At 40.6% G+C, this 23156-nt stretch overlaps 2 protein-coding genes across 3 annotated transcripts; both read right to left on the bottom strand.

Annotated features, from left to right (window-relative positions):
* Positions 1 to 4603: 4603 nt before the first annotated feature.
* smap1 (small ArfGAP 1) lies at positions 4604 to 14019 on the bottom strand. Its single transcript, XM_020596174.1, has 10 exons — positions 13706 to 14019; positions 13122 to 13255; positions 12160 to 12245; positions 11289 to 11364; positions 11133 to 11195; positions 10932 to 11007; positions 9275 to 9405; positions 7019 to 7226; positions 5973 to 6310; positions 4604 to 5269 (listed from the first exon to the last, which is right to left on the bottom strand). The coding sequence occupies exons 1-10, from the start codon at positions 13821 to 13823 to the stop codon at positions 5135 to 5137; spliced, it is 1365 nt and encodes a 454-aa protein (XP_020451830.1). The 5' UTR covers positions 13824 to 14019; the 3' UTR covers positions 4604 to 5134.
* Positions 14020 to 14244: 225 nt separating this feature from the next.
* cenpk (centromere protein K) lies at positions 14245 to 20583 on the bottom strand. 2 transcript variants are annotated; one of them, XM_020596175.1, is made up of 10 exons: positions 20484 to 20583; positions 20165 to 20266; positions 20005 to 20061; positions 19404 to 19467; positions 19066 to 19112; positions 18884 to 18966; positions 17983 to 18081; positions 17613 to 17748; positions 17450 to 17503; positions 14245 to 14856 (listed from the first exon to the last, which is right to left on the bottom strand). In XM_020596175.1, exons 1-10 carry the CDS (start codon positions 20484 to 20486, stop codon positions 14701 to 14703), a joined length of 801 nt encoding a protein of 266 aa, XP_020451831.1. In that variant the 5' UTR covers positions 20487 to 20583; the 3' UTR covers positions 14245 to 14700. The 2 variants fall into 2 exon arrangements, with proteins under 2 accessions (XP_020451831.1, XP_020451832.1); XM_020596176.1 differs by lacking the exon at positions 14245 to 14856 and adding an exon at positions 14974 to 17376.
* Positions 20584 to 23156: the final 2573 nt, after the last annotated feature.

The following is a 23156-nucleotide window of genomic DNA, read 5'->3' as shown; positions in this document are numbered from 1 at the left end:
ATTCAAGGCTAGCCTGGAGCTAGCAGAGGGTGAGATCATGTGGGAGGAAAATATATTATTCACTTGATGTCATTGTACTTTGCAAGTACAATGTTCAGTTCAGAGTTCAGTTCAATTTATTAGTTCACTATGAAAGCCAGCGGAATTTGGATAATCTGATGCTTTGTCTTGACATCGTCAAACCGGATAAGAATATTCCCTACAATGTTGTAAACAATTCCTTGTTTAGCAACAAAAACTCCTAGTTTTTTAGCTGTGAGCCACTGTGTTGTGTTGTTAAAAACACAAGTTATAGTATAACAAGATTCGGATTTACACAGAAAATGGCAGATGAACAAATAACCATTTTGGGAATTACACTTGCTTGTTCTCTTGCTGGATTTAGATAAGAGGACTGATACCACTCTAGTTTCTGTATGCTAAATACAAACAGAAATGCTAGTTTAGCTTAGCATAAAGACTGAAACTGTGATGTTGTGGAGACTCCAGAAAGAGCTGTCACCATTATGTCTGTACAATAAACACTAAGCTACTGCTAGTAGCCAGGTGGTTATCTGAGCACAAAGACTGGAAAACAGTTGTCGTATCATTCTCATCTAACCCACCAAAAGCAAACAATAGTATTTTCCAAAAAGTTCCACTGAAGAATTAACCCACTGTAAAGAACAGATTTTTTGAATTAAATCATGTAAAATGTTTTATCAGAAAGCTCACTTGAATGTAGGCCTGGTATATCTCAGTGTGGAATTTTACAAAATCCCATTATGCTTTCATATCAGTGAACTGTTTATTGAAGTACTAGTCATGTCTGCAGCAGTTAAAGTGGAGGCTGGCATCCATATCAGCAGGGAAGGTGCTGGCTGTCTCAGGGTCAGAAAGTCCATTAAGGAGCTGGAGAGAGAAGAAACATTCTTCACTTGGCTGGCAGACTCTATTCTGGTGCAGTGTTAGGTTTGACACACAAGCTGAAAAGAATGCTTAACCTCCTTGCTAAAGGTCTCAGGTGCTGTATGGCATCGGACCTTACTGTGAAAGTTTTCAAACTCTGGCCCAGCTGCAGCAAGGCATAGAAACATTTGAGAGGTAGAGAGTGGAACAAAACTACATACATCTCTAGGGCTTTCAGGCCCTGCCAAGCATGAGACAGATGTGTTTTTTTCATCTATTTGAATGGCTGTGAATTTGGTCCTGTGCAAGAAAGAAAAAAATAATCCCACCAAAACCCTCTTACCGACAATGAGGATCAACTCAAAGGACCTAACAAGCACTGTTGTAATAAGAAAGCATGTGGCTCTGACTGGCCAGTGCAGGATGACTGAAAGGTGGGAGCTGAACAGGTAGGGCCTGTTTGAGGAACCACACCCTACACACAGTTCAAGGAGCTTGAAGACCTGGACAGACCTACTTGTGCTGAGCTCATAGTGCTTATAAGGTCTTAATAGTATTCAGTGTCAGGAGCATGTTATCATGAAAGAGTGAGCACACACAGAAAGTGGGTTTGATTCTGAAACACTTTTCTGTTGTGACTGTAAAACTGATTTTTAAAGCCAGGTTCACTTAAAGCTTTGCATAGGCTGGGCAGAGGTGTAATGGAGGTGAAGTCTTCCGGTCCTTTTTAGCCATGCTAACTCTGAGAGACGAGGCAGTCCAAGTAGCTTCAATACAGTGCTGATTTATTCAATGAACACAGGTAATAATTAACATTACACGCTCAGGTATCTTCCACCTCCAACAGCTGAAGGATGAAAAAGACCCTGAACCACAACAGGCCTATACATTTATCTCTTCGGTTGGGCTAGCCCCATTCTACACAGGAACGTCAACCGTGATGTGTCCCTGGTGCCAGCTTTGGAGCTGGTCATAGCAGTAGTCAAAGCATGAAGAAAATCAATGTGTGTGTGTCTGTTGATTAAGTGGTGTGTATCTAAAAACATTCTGACATGACATCTGGTGACATGTCATGACATTAAACATAAGAAAATATTATGATTACGGTTAAACACATCATAATAATAATGATAATCATCCTGTCTTCTAACAGTCATCAACTTTTCTATCTAGTTATCCTTGACCAGATGTACCCTGTAAAAACTCATGAGCATGACTAAGCATTTAACAGTCTAACTAGACATCCTGTCTCCACTAAACATTTCTAATGCATACAAGTACCTAACCAATGTCTATCTGACTAAAAATACCTAACAGAGCATATCCCAGCATGCACTGGGTGGAGAAACTAAAACCTGTGCGTTATGTGTGTTAAGAAATAAATTCTGCTTAAATCCCTATTAAGATACACAAAACCCAGTGAGTAATTACCCAGTGAAAGAACGATTGTTCAAAACCAACCAGAGGCAGTGAGGCAGAGCTTCCCAACACATCAGTATGACTATGATTTTCCAAATTCTGTACATGTGGCAAAGTGCCTTAAAGGCTCACACTAAATTTCAACAAAAGTGCATTCATTGCACCAGGTATTCAAAAATAGTAATAAATATGATGTGCACTGCATAACCACTGTTAGGAAGAGGCAAAAGCTCAGCAACAAGACAGTTGTATAGGTGAATGAATTAAATCAGGGTAACTACAAATTAAATCAAAATAAATAAAATAGAAATGGACATATGCATGTAGGCAGCAAACAGTGAACATACAGTACTGACAGAATATTGAGATTTAGATCACTGGCCACAGACTTGGCTGGGCAACTCCCTTCTCTTATAAAAATGTATGCAATGCTGCCACCAGGTGCTGGTTTCCTGTATTATTGACTCCTTAGATCAGTTTTCTGTGGAAACTGATTCCAACCAGTTAAAAAGAAAGAAAGAAAGAAAGAAAAATGATATGGCACCCTGTGACAACCAAAATCCCACAGTCATTCATCATGTATCATCGGTTTAATATGTAGACACTTGCCAAAATAAACTCATGCATGATGTTTCTACAGATTCAGTTTGTTGGCATTTAAGCTGTCATAGACTTTGTTAATGTGTCAGTTTGAAGGTTCCTTTGCAAGATATTTTATATATCTTGCAAATAGGATTGATGATAGATTAAGGACTGTTTTAATACATTCTGAGGTGTTAGCAGAAAATCCTTCATGTCAGTAGCCTATAGAAACTGAATATACTGTAAGATACAAGATGTGGATTTTGTTATATGAGGATCTATTCTTCAGCAAAAATGATGAAAGACAACTCCCCTTAATAAGAGTGCACAATTACAAACAAGTATACAATTGCAAAACCAGCTTGAACTTTATCTATCTGCACACAGTTGTGTGACAGTAGAAAACCTTTAGGCTTACAAGCCTGAGTACTCATACTGCTGGTTTATAAACTGATCTGATCAACTAAACCTTTTATATAGGAAGCTCTTCAAATCAGTTCTATGTGATTGTGTTCTTGCCATTGTTTCTGTACCGCTGGACTTTCCAACATAACACTGCCATCTAGAGGGCAAAAGCAGTAATGGCCTTACAGGATGAGGAGTGCTAACTGACAAACCTTTGAAGTGGCTCATATGGAAAATTTTGGAGTTTCATGAGGCTCTTCTGGTTTCAAGTGGCCCAACATCACATTTAAGCAATGTTTCATATTTGTTTTGACAAATGTATCTTGCTACCCATAGAGCTTTGTCTATTCTGCAATTATAATCCATTTTTAGGCAGATTAATGTTCTTATTGATTGTTCCTGTTTAACAGTAAACTTGTTATCAAAATTATCAATAAACAAAATGTAGTGTGGTTCACTGTGCCCCTGGATTAGGCAAGGACATGAAGGTGGGTGCATCCCTCCACTCCATGGATTCATAGTGAATAATGCCCATTACATGAGTACAAACAATTCTTCCTTCCATACTGGTTTAAGATGCTTTTTCCACCACCACACTGACTGCACCAACTCTTTGTCTAAAATGCACCCAGGGCTAAGCATTACTTTAGAATTACAATTAAAATAAACACATATTGTTCAGTCCCTCTGTTGAGATTATGTTCAGTGGTGGAAGAAGTACTGAGCTCCCTTACGCAAGTAAAAGTAGCAATACAATAGTATAAAAACACTCAGTTATAAATAAGAGCCTGCTTTCAAAAAGTGACTTAGGTAAAAGTACAAAAGTATTAGCATCAAAACAAAGTGCTGAAAATAAAAATACCCAATGAAGAATGGCACATTTAAAATACTGGATTATAATCACTGATGCATTATTGTGCTCATCACATTTAATGTTGCAGCTGGTAAAGGGTGAGCTAGTTTTAACTTCTTTATATGCATTTAATTTGAATTACTGCCAGGTAGCTTGTGAATTACCCACCAGGGATCAATCAAGTCTTATACTTTAGTTTTCTATTAATCTGGTTCTGAAGAGTAACTACCATCTAAAGTTATAAAGTACATGTAGTACATTAAAAAAGAAAATATTTGCCTCTAAAATGTAGTGAAGTATGAAAATACTCAAGTACAACAAGTATTTTTACCTTTGAGAATATAAAAACCGCTAAGTTTAAGGCATGATTTAGGGCCAGCAAAATTAAAAATCACAAAACCTCAAAAAAAAGTGAACAAAAATGCAGCACTTGGAATCATACTGAACAATTTGAAGCACATTTTTTATTATCACTATTTTTATAGGGGAACCACAAGTACTTTAAAAGAAGGTTATACAGAGCTGTACATTTGGGAGAAGTACTGAGACTGGATAGCCATATCTACTCCCTTTAAATACTATTCATTTAAATGTTCTATAATCTCATAATGATACAGTGATACAATAAAAGCTTGTGTAACTGGTCCTGCAGCTTTTCTGATATGTTGATGTCATTTTTGTTGGGACTGTTGTTTCCTTGTAACTTTTTCCAAAATAGGAAAATAAAAGTTATGATCAAAAACCATATGACAGGCAGAAACTGCCAGGCTGTACTCCTGTACGACTCCCAGTTCACTCACACAATAGAGAGAAAGAGAGACAGAGAAAGGGAGAGGGAGAAAAGAAGATACAATTTTCATCTTTTCAAGGCTGGTCTGTGATGGAAATGGGCATCAGTTCATAATGAAGTGCAGAGAAACACAAGCTGTATTTGCACTTCTGTAGCCTCGACTCTTCCTCTGCCCAACCACTGACCCCTTCCAAGTCTCACTTCCATAGTTGTGTGCTCAGAGTCTGGCCAGATCCAGTGGTGCCCCAACCACCCACAGCTGACGGAGGCTGACCGAAGGCCATCGGGCCACCTGCGCCGTTCAGAGTCAATCCTGACATCTGCTGGTTCACCTGAGGAAGTTTGACAGATCTGTGTGAGTAACACTGTAACATAACTGCATGGAGACATGCTGTCTGAAGAAGTACTGATATATTATTTTAGCAGTCCTTAGCCACAGATGCTGCCATATTCACCTCTCTTCTAAAGGAAGGGAAATGATGTGCTTAAAAATATGCTGTGTTCAAAGTTGGCTTTCCCTCCTCCAGTGCCTTTGTCCAGGTCTCCTTTCTGCCCTGCTGTGCTCATGAATTAGTTACCGAAGGTCTAAAGTGTAATTAGACCCTTATGTCCCAGTTTCATATAACAACTCAAAGGGACACTAAAAACAATTCAGCCTGAGTTCTGACCGTTTCACTATAGTTAATTCTTTTCCGCTGTGAACCGGCATGAATGGATTTGGGATATATGATAACACTTGTTTAAAAGTCCTGCTTGTGCTGCCACCTGGTGGCCGCTGGATCATCGTGAAACATTTCACAGTACAGTGATGCATCATCATAGCTGGGTGTGGTCACATATGAAACAAGTCATACCTGTCAGAGGTGCCGCACACTTGAATTCACAACCCAACAATACAAAATTCAGTGCTTAGTCACTGGTTAAATAATCTTACATAAGGCTACAATAGATCAGACAACTCATGGTTCACAGTACGCACCACAGATGAACTATGATCTGAATCTCACTAATCTTATAATGCTGCAGTTCCCATACCTGACCCATGTTCCATTGAGTCTGCTGTCCAGGCTGGATGGTGTACATGCCCTGAGCAGGCACCATGCCTGCAGGCATCGCGCCACCCTGTGGTCCCATCATTCTTGGGGCCATGCCCATCACGCCAGTGGCAGGCATACTTCCCATGAAGCCGTTGGGCATTGTCATTCCAACCATCATGCCTGGACTGGGCCCCATCATGGCTGCCCCACTCTGAGCCATCATGGCACCCATGACTGTTGTGGGTGGCATGGCCGTACCCATGCCAGGGAAGGCCTGATAACCAGCAGGGCCCTGGACAGGAAACTGCATCTGGGAGGGGCCCATGAACATGCCAGCTAAAAGGGGGAGAAGACATGCACAAATAAGAGGGAAGAACATCATGCACACAAATATAACTTTTAGTTGCTACATTACAGTACTTAATGTGTCAAGTACAGGGTGGGCTTGAGGGGCCTGTTTGTATGTTTGGGAACCTCGCTGGGACTTTGTTAGGAAATATGCACAAGTATCTACTTGCTCCTTTATTCCAGTGGTGTCAGTGCTTCCTTTGTGAGGAAAAGATTACCATAGCAAATAAGAAAAACTAAAAATCTCTGACCCACAATGTAAAAGAACTCCTATACAAATGGACAGACAAGAGGTTAAATCTACAGCTGAGAAATGCTGACACTGGCACAACTCACAAAATAAATGATCATGAATTAAAATGTTGGCTGTTGGTACCCACTGAAATGGGTACCAACAGAAAATTCCTTTCAAATAGTCAACCTTGCAGTACAGCTGCACAACATTTTTTGTTCTTTTCTTCTAGAACAAAATGTGCTGCTGAATGAAATTTTAACAAAATACCAGGCATCACATCAGCCTGGGCTGGATTTCTGCATGCAACATTTGCACTACCCTTCAATTTCAAAATCAAGCTGTTATTTCTAATTGAGTACGATTACAAAAACAGGACAAACTTCTAATTGGCTGGCATTATGACTCAGGTGGTATTTCACATCAGTTTCTGTTTATGAATTTCTAAACACCAGGGTCCTCACCAGCAGGGGCCTGCTGCGACATGCTGTTGGTTCCATACAGGGACAGGATGGAGTCCTTAGAGAGGGGCTTCTTGGCCCCGTCATCAGTTTTAGTGGTGCTACTGGTGTCGCTGAACAGGTCGAGGTCTCCCTGCCCTGAGCCCGAGCTGGCTCCGACTGCTGCTGTTGGAGCTTGTGTTGGAGTACTGGTTGCATTAATGGAGCTCACCTGCAGGGAGGGGAGAAGATCCTGAGATTTAGAAGACATGCTAAAGAAAGAGTATGAAATATTACCTGGGGATGCTGCCATTGGCACTAGTGATGAATTAATATGTTAGATCTAATACGACATAAACTCCAATAGCAGCGTTTTACTTGTTTAATATGTATATATCCTCTTATACATCCATGTTCTCATATATTTGGAACAGGTGGCGTGTGATGCGTATCAAAACACCTGGACCCATCATTTTCAATGAAAGCCCAAACACCGTCGATGAACTGCCACGTCATTATGGGTCGATCCGTGTTAATTTATCAGGTGACGCGACTGTTTCCCTGGCGTGGATGTGTCAAAAGCATAAAATACTGAAGTACTCACCCCTTTCAGCAGTCCCGCACTGACTTTGTGCTGTTGCCAGTGTGTGTTACTGGTGACATGTGACGTGCCACCCCCAGTGTGTGTTACCCTTAAGGCTGTGGCACATGAGTATTACCAACTCCAAATTATTGCAAAGGTCCCATAATTAAATTATGTGATACATCCTACTGCTTCCACATAGAGTGTGAGCAGCCTGACCGGCCTGGTTGTTACACTAGCAATAAACCATAAGCTGCTGTTTGCCAAATTAGACAGAATGTCTTCAATAACTTATCCATTTAAAACTGGAATTGCATATACTGCATAATAATACCCCAGATTTCATACCCTATAAAAGGCCTGGAGGTAAATACATCCCAAAGACCTAACAAGTTATTTTATCTGTACCACCTGTGCGGTGATGTAGCCACAAGTGATACCACAAGTACTGTATATATTTTACATAAAATTCCTTTTACTGTTTCCCTCTCTTCCCTTCTGTCCTACATGGAACATGGCAGACACACATACGATACTTGTAAATAAAGTCAAGAGGCTCAGCTTTACTAATTAGGTATAATAGGGGGGTGTGGTGGGTAGAGTAGTGGTAGAGGTTGAAGGTTCGAATCTCAGTGCCTGCAGTCCACATGCTGAAGTGTCCTTGGGCAAGACACTGAACCCCCCAAGTTGCCCTTGATGGCGGTGCATATGCACACAGCAGCCCAAGGCCCTCGGCTCCAAACAAAATTTCGTTGTCCGTGTCACAGTGACAATAAAATAAAGCTTCTTCTTCTTCTAATAAAATAATCAGTGATAGCCATGCCAAAGGTAGCCTGCACACATGCTTGGTAGTGAAGCAGTGGGAAACCCACTTCTTTTTTAGTTCCGTAAATGTAGCAAACAAGGAGAGGCTGGACAAGGTTTCTGAGTGCGCAGTAAACAGTATTAAATAGCAAACATTCTATTTGCATCAGAAAATTGACAGCAGTTTGCTTGCAGCCCCAACATCACTAGCTCCGCCCCGACTCTGAGTGCACTGAAACTGAAACAGTTCAGATGATGCTCTGACCAGTTCAGGATTAATTTGCAAGATATTTTTTATGTAGCCATAATAAACAGGAAATCTAATTTCTTATTTTCTCCAGTACTAAGACCAGAACTGATAACACTGGATCTTTTTTTTTTTTTATTAATTAAGCCCTGGGGTCCCTTTTATACCAGGTTTCCTTACCCTTCTAATTTTGAGGATGTACTGAAATATATACTAAGTGTAAATGCAAAATGTGCCCTGATGCCATCTTCACAAATGTGAGGACTTGCTGCTCTTCTCTGTGTACATCGTTGTAAATTGACCATTGCTGGGTTTGTGTTGGTTGGTCAAGCCAAACATCCCTGTGCGCTTTGAAGACCTCAATGAGCACCATTTATCACCATGATTAATTAAAATAATTACAAATAAATAAAGCCCTATTTAAATATTTCATCATGACTGCCTGATTGATTTTCTGAAGTGTGTTTGTTTCTCTTTCATTTGTCTTGTGGGCTGTTGATGTTGATGGTTATCATTTGCCTTTTTAGTTTTTACTGCACACTTAATTTCAGTTTTGCGACTACATAACCGTTACTGTCGAGCTCTTCTGAGCAACATTCAGAAATCAGTATTAAATCTGGAATTGGGAATTGCTGCTTGGTTTTACCTGAGAAAACTGAGCTGCGGATGTGGACGAGGGGAGGGGGTTGGATACCATGGGGCCAAATATATCCAGGTCATTGTTGTTCTGGATTGTGCTCATACTACCATTGTTAGTTGATACAGCTGCTGGGGCATCTGTGAAAGAAATGTGAGAAAACTGGTTTTACAGGTGGAAAGAATCGTACACCATTCAGAAGAAAAACACTGAGACCACATTAAAACAATTCACTGATGATTCCCAATAATATGTTACCTGCATTCATCAAAAACATATGAAAAAATACAAATAAAATCCTAATACAATATCTAATTACTGAGAAAAGTGGCTTAAACCGAGCAGAAATGTGTTGTCTTTGTATTTATTTAACTGCAATGCCCTCCTACTGCTGCAGAACTGCCCACATGGTGAGGATAATGGTTAGTCCAATAAAAAATTAATCAGCCCACCCTTATTAGCTTATTGGCTGCAAAACAAATAAGAGTAAGCATGCCATCGAAATAAAACAATACCCTCCAAGCCAATCAGTAAAATAAACATTCAGCAGTTATCTTCTTCAGACTGTACATAAGGCTGCTGTAATGAAGTGATAACACACATTATTCCAAATTATTGACATTCAATTAATATGAAAAGACAAAAGACGAGTATACAAATTATATGAAAAACAAGCTAAAATTCTAAATTAAGACAGAAACAGCCACATAACCGTCACCCAGACACTTCATGACTTACTTTACGTAGTAGCTTAGCAGTTGATCCATGAACAAGCCACAACAAGACTCACTCGTCAATGTTCCATAAGGCTGAGATCTCTGTGTTGCATCATAAGCTCACACAGTTTTTATGATGTGAACGGTCCCATCTCTCTTCATCCAACCACTTCCCTACATATTATTTGACTATTTTGTCCTATTTTTTGTATAGTTTAACAAAAAGCACTAAAAATGTCCAAATGCACACAGATGTACATCAAAAACAAGAAGCGACTGGATTGCTGAACTTGTGAGTCAGCAGCTGTAGCACTTCCTCCAGCTACTTAACACAAAAAAAAAGCTTTGCAGTGGTTTACCGATGCCAAGTTTTTATGTTAAACAGCAGGAGATATTTTATAGTTTGCATTAACACCAGCTTAAAAGAACAACAGGCTTACAGCTCAAGAGAGCAACTCTAACATTAGTGAGGTGAAAGTAACTGGATTAATCAGTAAACGTGAAAAAAGAAGACAGTTGTGGTTCAGCCCTGATCATATACACTATCACAGCTCACTGCAGTTACCCCTGTTGTGAGGTTGTGAGGACACAATCTCAGGTACAATACACCACAGACCAAGAGGTACAGGAAACCTGCACCTCCTATATCCACAGAGATTGCATCACACACTGATTGCTAAATACCATACACACACACACACTAAATATTAGTGTGTACATCAGTAATCAAGAATTACATATCACACCAAGTCCATAAACATCTAACTTCTGGCTCAACAAGCTGATAGTTATCCACCCATTTATTAGATCTGTGGAACTGGCAATAAACAGAAAACAATTACAGGCTGAAACCTTATTCAGCCTGATTCCATTAAACATCTCAGTCTCAGTTTGCACATCAAAATAACTTTAATTTTCTAGTAAACACAAGACAGTGAAAAGACACTCACCAAGACCTAGTAGGTTCACAGAGGGCTCAGAGGTCTTAGCAGGACTGATTTTGGGAGCTGGCCTGGACTCTTCACTCTTCAAAAAATACAGTTGTTGTAAGCAAAGACAAATAAGCAAAACAAACTGAGTACGGGTTAAGAACAATGCTGAGGAACAACAATGCAATGCTCTATTCATAAAGGAAATGTGTGCTATGATACCTTGGTGTAGGATGACACCTTGCTCCCTCTGTCTGGTTCCCCCTCTTTCTTACTATCCTTTGGCTAAAAACGAGAAGAGACTCAAAGTGAACAACAAGATCAATTACAAAGCAGAATGACAGAGCGCTGTAGCCACTTTATATTAAAAATACATACACTGCTCCCATTGGTCACATTCTTGCTATAGTATTTCTTCTTCTCATATTTATCCCTGATGAAGAATTCCACTGCTCTGAGGTCAGAGTTAAAGGAAAAGGAGGAAACAAGCCAAAATGAATCACTTTATACAGCCTGTCACTTTTTATCTGCTGATAGTGAAGGCAGTGTTTCCCATACACTGACTTATTTCTGGTGGGCTGCCACAATATCAACACTAATCACCACATATTGATTAAAAATATTTATTTCAATGTAGTGCCATACGTGGCCTATGTGTTCACTCAGTCCCTCCATGTGCAACTCTGTTTCTCTCTTGCACACAACAAACACATGATGACGGACCGTCTGTGAACTGTTCCTCCTCAGTGTTTTTTTTTTCTTTAAACACAACGCTGTCAGTCGTGGAGATCCAACTCTTACTCTTCTAATATGTTATTCGCAAGCTGGTAAGACTAGCTAAGCTAACTAGCTTTGAAGAATTTGTGGCTGGACTTGAAAAGGGCTGTTCACTCCCAATCCCCGCGAAACCTGGCAGAGTTTGAGCAGTTTTGCAAAGAAGAATGGAGTAAAACTGCAGTGTCCAGATGTGTAAGCCTGACTGAGACTTATCCACACAGTGGTGCATCTACTAAACACTGACTTGAAGGGGATGAATATTTATGCAATCACTTATTTCCCATTGCATATTTTTTATCTAATTGACATTACTTTGTATAAACCTGCCAGCTAGTGCAGAAGGGACAGGTCGGATGAACAGCACAACAGTACAGAGGTACTATTTTATTAGTATATTAAAAAAAGAAAGAAAATTTATGAAAGCGACTGCCAAAAGTAGAAGTGAATTCGGTGGGAAACACTAAAAGGATACTGGTCTGTTTGAGGTCTTCTGAAACTGTCTGGAAGGTTGGCCTCATAAAGTTGCCGGGCCTTGGTGTTACCCATCTCCTGTATACTCTGGGGGGGAAAAAAAAAAAAACAGAGCAGTAAATAAACTGAAGGACACGCTGAATTATTATATTCAGGGACACATCACTGATTTTATATGTAAACTTTATTTTCCTTGTACACAGGGAGCTGGAGTGACATAACAAATGTAGTCTGCAACAATTTGCATAATCTCGTAATCATTTCATCATAATCATTTTCAGGAAAACAAAGTTAACCAATCTCAAATTCCAAATTTACTAATGCAGTGATGTGCTTCTTCTTACCGTTATCTACAGTAGTAACCTGAATATGTTTGAGTTTTGGACAAAACAAGCAATTTGGAGAAATTAACTACAGAGGTGTTCTTAGTTTTAACTTGAAACTTTACATTTATAAGAAAAAACATGTGTTACAAATGAAAGGCATGGAGGAAAGGCTTGATCTGGGAGGGAGGATCTTACAAACAAAGCTACTGAGCTGCATTATGGGAAGTGCAGTATTCAGCATTTCAACAGTTTGACCCACAGAAGGGTCTGATAATCAGGTATCTCTGCATCAATTCTGATACATTTTATTATGTATCACTAAGTCATCCAACTCAGTGGAGAAGCAATATGAAATTATTGCAGTTATGATATGAAATGACAATGGCAGTTCACTAAAATAGTAGAAACACCGATATAATGCATCACAATGAACAAGCTAGCTGCCTAAAGCAGACAAATGTTTACAAGTACAAAAATACTGAAATCTATTTCCTTATGTTTCACCAAACATATAATTTGCAAACATTCCCAAGAAATTATTGAAACTAATTGGGACACCAGGGTTAAAATCAGACTGTACATGATGAATTGTCATCCTGTGTAAATGAAATCAAAGTATATAAACAAACAAAGGTACCTGGATTTGTTCTGAGGTCCATTGGTCCAGGTTGACTGATTTCACTCTAGATATGTGTACTCCCAGGTTCCTGTGGATGCCAGCACACCGGATGCAGATAAATACACCCAGGTTCCATGATGCCCATCTTGGACCTGATAAAACAAGAAAAACAGACTGTAATTTGATGCCTCAGGAAAAACAAGAACAAGCACGATTTTGTACTGACTTAAAGCGCCAAGAAATGGCTCTTCATTTTTTTAACCAATTACAAAACATGGAAATTAACACAAAAGCTTTGCTGGAAGACCTGCCATATTTTGTTAACGGCTGGTAAAACCCGGCAGCTACGCTAAAAGCGGAACTGGTAGGAGCCTAAGCTATGTTGATTTAGTCAAGTTAGCTTGCTAGTTAGCCACTTAATTTAGCTTAGGGGGAAAGATGTCAGCTGACTAGCCCGAGCCAGTTACACACTAGCGACTCAGCGTAGCTAAGCTAAATAACGCAGATGCTATCTTGTTAGTTGGTGTTAGCAGCGGATTCGGAGTTTAATTGTGAACTCTATGTGGTAAAATGAGAAAATTTCGACAGCGTGAATGTCGCACCTTTCGCCTCGCAGTCGGCGCAGTACTTGTTGTCCTCCTCTCTCAGCATTTTGGACAGGATGGCCTGGTGCTGCTCGTTCAGTTTCTGGGCCTTCTCTCTCTCCGAGCGGGTCGTCATTTTCACGGCTTTAGTGGGACTCGCTTAATCACAAGAACTCTACTTTAATCAGTCGTGAGTCGAAAGACGTTTCTGATAAAAGAACATAATCAGAGAGATGTTCGCCGAGTAGGATATGAGAACACCCGGAACCGGAATCCCTTCTCCGCCCACAGGAGTCCTCGAGCTGACGCGGCGACCGCACCGGATTGGACGACAGTTGTGACGTCGTGTGACGTGGGGATTTTCTTATGACTTACGTTTTACAGTGGTGGGAAAAGTTTATCTGCCACCTCTTTTTGATAAACTTGACTGGAGAAATACCTACTAATTGCCTACACTGATCATCAAGCCATAACCTCATCAAATACTGTATGGTTTTTTTTTGTTGCCCTGAACACATTTCTCTAGTTTATTGAAAATGAGCCAGAACATAAATAAATGAAGTAAATCCACATTTATAAAGGGGTCAAACTGAAATTAAGACCAATTTGAAGAACACAGGTAAATACTACTACACATTGCTTATTGCTAACTAGACATCAAATGAACAGAATTAAAGGAAATATGTAGTTAAGAGAAGACAACCCTAAATTTGTAATACATTTGAATACTCCCATAACTTTCATCCAGATATTTTGAGGCTTTAAAAGAGGACTCATGATTACTCTGTACATACCAAAACAGTTCTTAACTTAAAAGAAATACATATCTGAAGTTTAAGAGGCCAACTTATAAAAAAAAACCAAATTTATAATTGTGACAGATAAATGCAGACAGTAAATTAATAGCCCCATTGCTTTCCCCGCACAGTTAGTCATCATATCATCTTGCATAAATATACATAATTAATTAGAAACAACTGTCAATAAATGGTGCTTGAGATGGCTAATCTGGTTTAGAAAAAGGTTTCCAAGCGGATCTTGAAGTTATTCTCTTGATGCCTCACTGCGATGCCATAGCGGAGCAGCATCTCTGTGTACGGTGGCCAAAATCTGTCATCTATCGTCACATAGGGGTCATGTGGGGTGTTCAGCATCTTGGTCATGAGCATCTGTAGGGGTACAGAAGACGGAGGTAGACTGGGGTTAAGCATATCTGCAGTAACAGTGCAAAACGTTAACTCAGAGGGTATCAGGTGAATTGGCAAACATTTACATGTTTAGGTTTTTAGCTCTATTTTCCCTGTATTAAGTTTACACACACTGGACTGAAACAGGAAAGCTGGAGAGATGACATCTGACAAAACTCCTGTCTCATCATTAAATACAGGATATTTATGTGTATATGCTATAGGATTGTTGAACACTGCTGACTGCCCTTCAAGTAAACTGTGACTATAATTATAGTCCTGTAATTCAAGGACATAGGAGGAGTGAGGATGATAACCATAAACAATTTTATTATTGTCATTACTGCATGAACCAAGAATAAGCACAGGTGGGAATTTCTCCATCAACATATTTGAGGACAAGACACATAGTCTGCATTTCAACAAAATCTTCTCCAGGAAGACATTCTGACTGGTTACTGCAGCAAAAACACAGGTGTAATTAACAATGGCTCTGTTGGCAGCAAGGGCAATGGAACTGGCTGACGTAAGAAAAACTGTATGCAGCTATTAGCAATTGGATTAATTACACCTTTTTTCCTGTTATAATACATGAGAACGACTGCTGTGAAAAAGGTCAATCAGGCCCTAAATCCTTCAAAAATCATGGCCCCTGAAGGTGTGACCCCAGGTTATTAACAATCATTACCATCAAACACTCTTCTGTGACATTTATTACAGATATTATTTACAGTGACTACAGAAAGTACTCAGATGCCTTCACTTTTTGCCCACTTCAGTGTTGTAGACTTCAAGTTGCCAATTCTTTCCATCAGCGTACACTCAAATTGGCAAAATGAAAACATATGCTTAGAAATTTGTGCTAATTTATTAAAAATCCAAAACCTACATCTCTCATTCACAAAAGTATTCAGACCTTTTGTAGGAGCCGTTTTGCCAGGAATCACTGCTTCCATTCTTCTTGGTTAAGTTCTTGGATTTTGGCAGTTTATCCCATTCTTCCCGGCAGATCCTCTGTGGCTCCATCAAGCTGGATGGGAGCGCCTGTGAACAGTATCTTCAGAGCTGTCCACAGATGTTCATAGGGTTTATGTCTGGGCTTTGGCTGGGCTACTCAAGGGCAGTCCTACACGTGTCCTGAAGGCACTCCAGTGTTGTCTTGGCTGTGTGCTTTGGGTCACTGCCATGCTGAAAGGTGAACCATCACCTCAGCCTCAGCTTGTGTGCACTCTGGAGCAGGTTTTCTTCAAGAACCCCTCTATATCAGCCTGCATTCATCCTGCCCTCAGTCTCCATGTTCCTACTGCTGAGAAGCACCCCCATAGCATGATACTGCCACCATCATGCTTCACTGTAGGAATGGTGCTAGTCAGGTGATGTTTGCCAAACACAGTGCTTGGAGTTCTGCCCAAAGCTCAATTTTCTTTCTCATCAGACCAGAGAATCTGTTTCATCATGGTCTCAAGAGTCCTTTAGATGCCATTTGGCAAACTCCACGCAGGCTGTTTTATGCCTTTTACTCAAAGTGGCCTCTGTCTAGGCACGATACCACAAAGGCCCGATTGATGGAGAGCTGCAGAGATGATCATCCTTCTGGTAGGTTCTCCCATTGCTGTAGAGCACTTCTGCAGCTCTATTAGAGGGACCACTGGCTTCTTGGTCACCTCCCTTTTGCTAAATTTTTCAGCTGGATAGCCAACTCACAGTCACTGGGACCACGGCGCTCCTTTAGAAATGGTTTTATACTCCAGCCCTGATCAACACCTAGGTTTGCACAGAGTTCCTTGGACTTCATGACTTTATTTTATCTTGAGGATAATTAAAAGTAAAGACGATGCTCCTGACCACAGTTTGGCGTGCCACAGCAAAACGTATGAATACTTTTAAATGAAAGATTTCAGGTTTTGATTTTTAAGAAATTTGCACAAAAACAAAATAAAAAATCTAAAAACAAGTTTTTACTTTGTCATTATGGGTTACTGAATGTAGCATAATGGGCAAAATGGCTATTTATTTACTGTAAACTCTCACAAACTGCATCTTCCAGACTGACCATACAGTTGAATCAACACCTTTTTACAACAACATGAACATTACCCCCTTCATGAAGAAAGGATTTATTATAGGACTGTTGGATTAGAATGCACTTGTTTTAGCTAAGTATAGCTAATAAAGTACCGAGTGTAAATGTAATCGCAGTTCCTGATGTTCACAGTAAAAACAAAGCGAAGCTTCTCAAATTCCATTGTTTAAAGCTTTATAACATAACAAACTATCCCATCAATTGTAACTGTGCTGTTGCAACAAGCTTGTGGCTCTCAAAACTTTCAAAATAAAATGAAACTGTCTGCACAGCTGGGGTTTCACCTGAACTAAGTGATTTGTAATTTGACTGCACTGGATCTTTAAGCATTCATTCCTATCTTGATAGAAGCACCGCAACCCTTAAAGTATCAGCTGAATTTGTACTTGGACCCTTCTGACAGACAGCTACAGTAGCACCTGCTAGGATCAACAAAGAAAATATATATATTTCACTTTAAACAATAAAAATTAATTTGACATCAAAACCCACCTCCAGAACTTCAGTAAGAGAAACCTGGTCTTCATTTAACTCTGGTTCAGCGTTCTGCAAATGAGAAAAAAAAATGTAAGCAACACTGTAGTAACAACAAAGATGTCACATGAGAATTGGCAGCAGAAGCACGGATGATCAGACGTAACACAGGTCACTGCACCTTCTTCTTCTTATTTGAAGTGGATCTATCCTGAGGCAAAGGAAGATGCTTATCCAGGACATCTCCCAGGCACTCCATCAACTTGTCCTGGTAGGCCTTCATTTTCGCAATTTTCTCCTTGATGTCCCGCAGTAAACTGTGGAGTGCACACGCACACACACACACAAAATATTCTGAATTTCAGGAATATTTCTAGCACATACATAGTTTTTTATGTTTTATATTTGCATTCATTCATTTCTGCAGACCACTATTATTTCCCTTTTTTTCACATTACAGTTACTCTTCCCCTGCTGTGCTGCCCTCCGCTGTGGATACATCTCAGAACCTGAACTCCTTTGGTTCAGGGAGATTTTGCCGTTACACTCACCTGTGCTCTGATAATTGCTCCTTTTCCATATGAAGTCGTTCAGTGTGATCATTGACAGCTATCAGCACCTGTTTCTTTTCCTCCAGCCACTTCTGTTCACTAAAAAAATATAAATCAAAAACATTTGGAACAACACAGAGCTTAAAGGTAGGGTTAGTGATTCCTTCCAGAAGCACTTTTTGTTACATTTCTTGAATTTATCATCCCAATGGTAATGCACTGACAACAAAAGAAAAAAATCCATCACCTGTGGCAGCAGCAGGGCTGAAAAATGCCTGACCAATAATTTTACTCATCCTAAGCAAACCTGTTGGATAGCCTACCTGACTGTCAACCTACTTCCTACATGCGCACTCTGCCCGTTCACTCAATGCACAAGCCAAGAGTCTCCCGCAAGGTGTTGCAGTTGCAGACAGATGTGTTACTGCTCTGTTTTGATAGCTAAATCTAGTGAGCTATGACAGAGAAGGTGCCCACAGTAGTGTCGTTCACAAACAGAGACCGTTGTTACAGGCCAGGCCAGGCCTGAGAGAATGAAAAGGGGCTGAAAAGTGGCACGTTGGTGGTCGTGTTTCTGCTGGACAGGCAATTATTGGTTTTGTTTGCTTGGGGTGCATTTGTTATTTTCCTGAAATCAGCAGTAGTCATGCAGTGTGCATTGTGTTTTGGAGGAGTGGTCTTGCAGAGAAGTGAGAACGAAAGGGTGGGATATCTTTGCTTGTCTACTTTCAAAATTGACCTTGCTTTTGCTAGTTTTTCCAGGATTGCCAACCCTACCTTTCAAGTAAAAAAAAAGAAAAAGAAAAGAAAAGCTTCTTCCATTCATGACTGAATGGAGGAGACCTGATAGGCCCCAGAGAGGGATGGTAAATTAATAAGGTATTATAAAATGGCTACATACAGTTCTTTTGTTTCTCTCAGTTTGTCTCTCTTTGTTTCACAGCAAGAAACAATCATCTCAAGATCAGAGCACATCTTAAGCATCTGTGGAAAACAAAGTGGGAAAACACAATGTATAACCAGACCAATAAATTTAATTTTACAAGCAATAACACATTCTTCAATGTTGTGGTGTACACATACCTCCTCTTTTGCAGCTTGGAGCAAAATTTCAGAATTTCCTATTAACACTGGATGAAGCAAAATGAACACAGACATTCAGTACAGCAGGTAAAAGTATTTTTATTTGATTTTAATGTTTAGAACTGCAGTTTGATATTGTCAAAAAATACTAAATTAAAACCCTTTTAAACTGTAATGTTTAATGCACCAGATTACCACAAAGATAGCTGTTTCCTTTGAAATGAGGAATGACATTAACCTGTAAGTGTGGCATAGAGGTGTAGTGCTCATGTGTGACTTTCATTCTTCAGTTGTAAATAAATGACATTCCAGCTTCTGTCAGTTAATGCAGGACTCACAGTCAGGCTCCAGTGTCAGCCACTGTTTCAGTTCAGCTTCTGCTGCTATCAGTTGATTTTCTGACTGTTCACAATGGGAAAAACACACAAACACAACACATTTACAATGAAGTGTGATTATATCATTGATTGGTTAGTGAGTTAATATATTTGCATACAGACACAGAGAAAAAAATAAAATTCCATATATATAAATATATTTTACTTGCCCATATCTCATGGATAGGGTTGGAATAGTTGATATTCAGTTAATAGTTTAAGTCATTTTTAGGCATAAATGTCAAACATTCCCTGGTTTCAGTTTCTCAAATATGAAATACATAGTGGAACACTAAATTATTTGGGTTTTTCACATTTATCAAAGCATAAGAATACTCCTCTGGGTCTGGCAAATTTTAAAGGCCATTTTCACCACTGTGATATTTTATAAATCAGAGGAAGAAAATAATTGACTGATTCATTAATAATAAAAATAACTGTGGCCCTGATACCTCGGTAAACATAATCTGAACCTTTTTGCAGCATTTCATTTCAAGATCTTCCATGTAGTATCAATAACATAAAGATACAGCAGCAAAACATAAATGAACAGCAGTTTCACCTGCTCTTGTGGATTCTCACATGGCTCTGGTTCACGCAGCACAATCTCATTCTGAACCTGCAACACAGATACACACAGTCTGCAGTTTGTATCTCTTCTACTCAGTGACTTGTTAAAGTCAAAGATAAGTCTGGATGGTCAGGTTAAAACACGAGTTCACCTCTTCAAGCAGAGCAAACTGATCCTCACACATGTCCAGCAGCTCCGCCTGAGCAGCCTGTGACAGCTCTGCTGCTGCCTGGCTGCCTGGGTTCACCTCATCCTGAACACGAAAACGCACAAGGTCAAGAGCTGTAGATTTAGATTTGAGTACGTTTTGAAAACCGAGTGCAATGTAGACAATGCTGGCACAGTGCATCGGTGAGGTGAAAACTATTGTGCTTGCATTAATAGGCCAATATTTTCGGTCATAAACATGTTACCACTGCACTATAAGTCATTGTGTACACACAGCATAGTCAGAGGATAAGCAGTCTTACCATAATTTGCAAATGTTACTGGTTTTTCTTCGCTAAGCGAACCACAACAAAACAGACGCTTCTTTTTCAAAATACCGCCAACTTTGATGACGTAACGTTTGCGACTTAGCGGAGTGTTGAGGAGTACTGATGCTGCGCAGCACTACGCAAGTACAGTGAACGTATCTGTTTTTTTGTCTTTTTTCTTTTGTTTTTTAAGCTCTGTACAGTTTAGATCTTTAGAACTGTGACTCGCAGTCATGTAGATTACGCTCCCACCATCAGTTCTATTTTATTGGGAAATATATAAAAAATAAATCCCCACTCGCCCCCACTTTGGGGCGGTCTTGTATTCCTTCCTTCAAGCTTGGGTACTCTACCAGAGCCCTGGGAGTTTGAGGGTCCTGCGCAGTACCTTAGCTGTTCCTAGGACTGCACTCTTCTGGACAGAGATCTCAGATGTTGTTCCTGGGATCTGTTGTAGCCACTCTACCAGTTTGGGAGTCACAGCCCCCAATGTTCCTATTACCACGGGGACCACTTGTGCCTTCACTTTCCACATCTTTTCTAGCTCTTCTTTCAGCCCTTGGTATTCTTATTTGGGACTTCCAGTCTGTATTCAGCACAGATGTTTTTGTACACTATGCCAGCCACTTGGTTATGGCGTTCCATGTATGCCCTGCCTGCTAGCATCTTGCACCCCGCTGTTATGTACTGGATTGTCTCAGGGGCATCTTTGAACAGCCTGCACCTGGGGTCCTGTCTGGTATGGTAGACCCCGGCCTCTATTGATCTTGTACGTACATACCATGCAGAGGTTTGTCCTTCCATGAAGGTTCCTGCTCTTCCTTCCCTTGTTCCTCTGGTTTCTGCTGCCTGAGGTATTCACTAAGCACATCATCACTCGGGGCCATCTTCCTGATGTATTCATGGATCTTTGCTGTTTCATCCTGGATAGTCCCTCTGACACTAACTAATCCTCTGCCTCCTTCCTTCCGCTTAGTGTTCCCATTTGCCTGCGGGATCCCAAGGTAATTGTAGCTGTCCTCAACATCTGCTATGTTGTCTCCTGGTAATACAATCCCCTCAGTTCTGACTACCTTCCCTCTCCTTGTTACCATTCGACCACACTTATCCAGTCCGAATGACATTCCAATGTTCTGGCTGTAGATCCAAGTAGAGTGGATCAGTGAGTCAATGTCTCGTTCACTCCTGGCATACAGCTTGATGTCATCCATGTAGAGGAGATAGCTGATGGTTGCTCCATTCTGTAGTCGGTATCCATAACCGCTTTTGGTGATGATCTGGCTGAGGGGGTTCAGGCCTATGCAGAACAGCAGCGGGGACAGAGCATCTCCTTGGTAGATACCGCACTTGATGTTGACTTGTGCAATTGGCTTGAAGCTGGCCTCTAGGGTTGTTTTCCACATTCCCATTGAGTTCTTGATGAAGGCTCTTAGAGTCCTGTCAATGTTGTACAGTTCCAAGCATTCCAGCATCCATGTGTCAAGTTGTCTCATCTTAGCTGCTATGATGCCTGACAGGAGCTTCCATGTTGTGCAGAGGCAGGTTATTGGGCGGTAGTTGGATGGTACTGCTCCCTTCTGAGGGTCCTTCAGGATCAGGACCGTCCGGCCTTCAGTTAACCACTCAGGGTGGGTTCCATCCATTAGTAGCTGGTTCATTTGTTCCACCAGGCGCTAATGGAGTGAAGTTAGCTTCTTTCACCAGTAGGCGCGGATCATGTCAGGGCCTGGTGCTGTCCAGCTCTTCATACTTGAGACCCTCTCTTGAATGTCTGCCATTGTGATGGTTACTGGGTCTTGTGCAGGGAGGTTGCTGTGGTCTGCTCTTAGGTTCACCAGTCACTGAGCATTCTTGTTGTGTGATGCCTCCTTCTCCCATATGCTCTTCCAGAACTGTTCAGTCTCCAGCCTTGGTGGCTCTGCTCTCATGTTATTCCCCTGCCACTGAGAGTACACCTTAGATGGCTCAGTGGAGAACATTTGGTTTATTCTCCTGGCTTCAACTTCTCTGGTGTACCTCTTCAGCCGTGTGGCCAGGGCTGTGAGCCTTTGCTTGGCAGTCTCTAAGGCCTCAGGTATGGACAGTGAATTGTACTTCTTAGGTATCCCTTTCTTCATCTTTGAAGTGGGGTGACTGTGGTTTAATGGGTAGAGCGGACGTCTCCCAACCAGAGGTTTGAATCTCAGTGCCACGTGTCGAATTGTCCTTGGGCAAGACACTGAACCCCCAAGTTGCCCCCGATGGTTAGAGCCATCGGTTGAGTTGGCGCCACAGATGGCTGCCTCGGTTCTGTACCGGAAACAAATTCCAGATAGAGGTGATTATCCCTTGAAATGTGCTGCTATTTGTTTCTCTCATGAACCTTAACCTATAGAACAGTTCAAAGATGGACTGTGGTACAAATATGGGTTCAAATGGGTTGGACAGTACCACGGTATTATAAATAGGGTTCAAAACTGACAGTAGGCAACTATTATTATACAAATAATAGTTTAGGACTTATCCTAAACTTTAGACTTATCCTAGCCTAATAAAACATTTTTACTGAGAGAAAGAATGAGAAAACAAACAGGGATCTGCAGTCTTTATTAATACATACCATCCAAGTTATTATCCAAATCAATCTCAGTTACCAAGAATATCACATACATTTATAGTGTGTTAACT

This window comes from Monopterus albus, unplaced genomic scaffold (assembly GCF_001952655.1).
Source record: "Monopterus albus unplaced genomic scaffold, M_albus_1.0 scaffold29.1, whole genome shotgun sequence".
Lineage (NCBI taxonomy): Eukaryota > Metazoa > Chordata > Actinopteri > Synbranchiformes > Synbranchidae > Monopterus > Monopterus albus.
The sequence above is the reverse complement of the archived record's forward strand: the minus strand, read 5'-3'. Positions and strand labels throughout refer to the sequence as shown.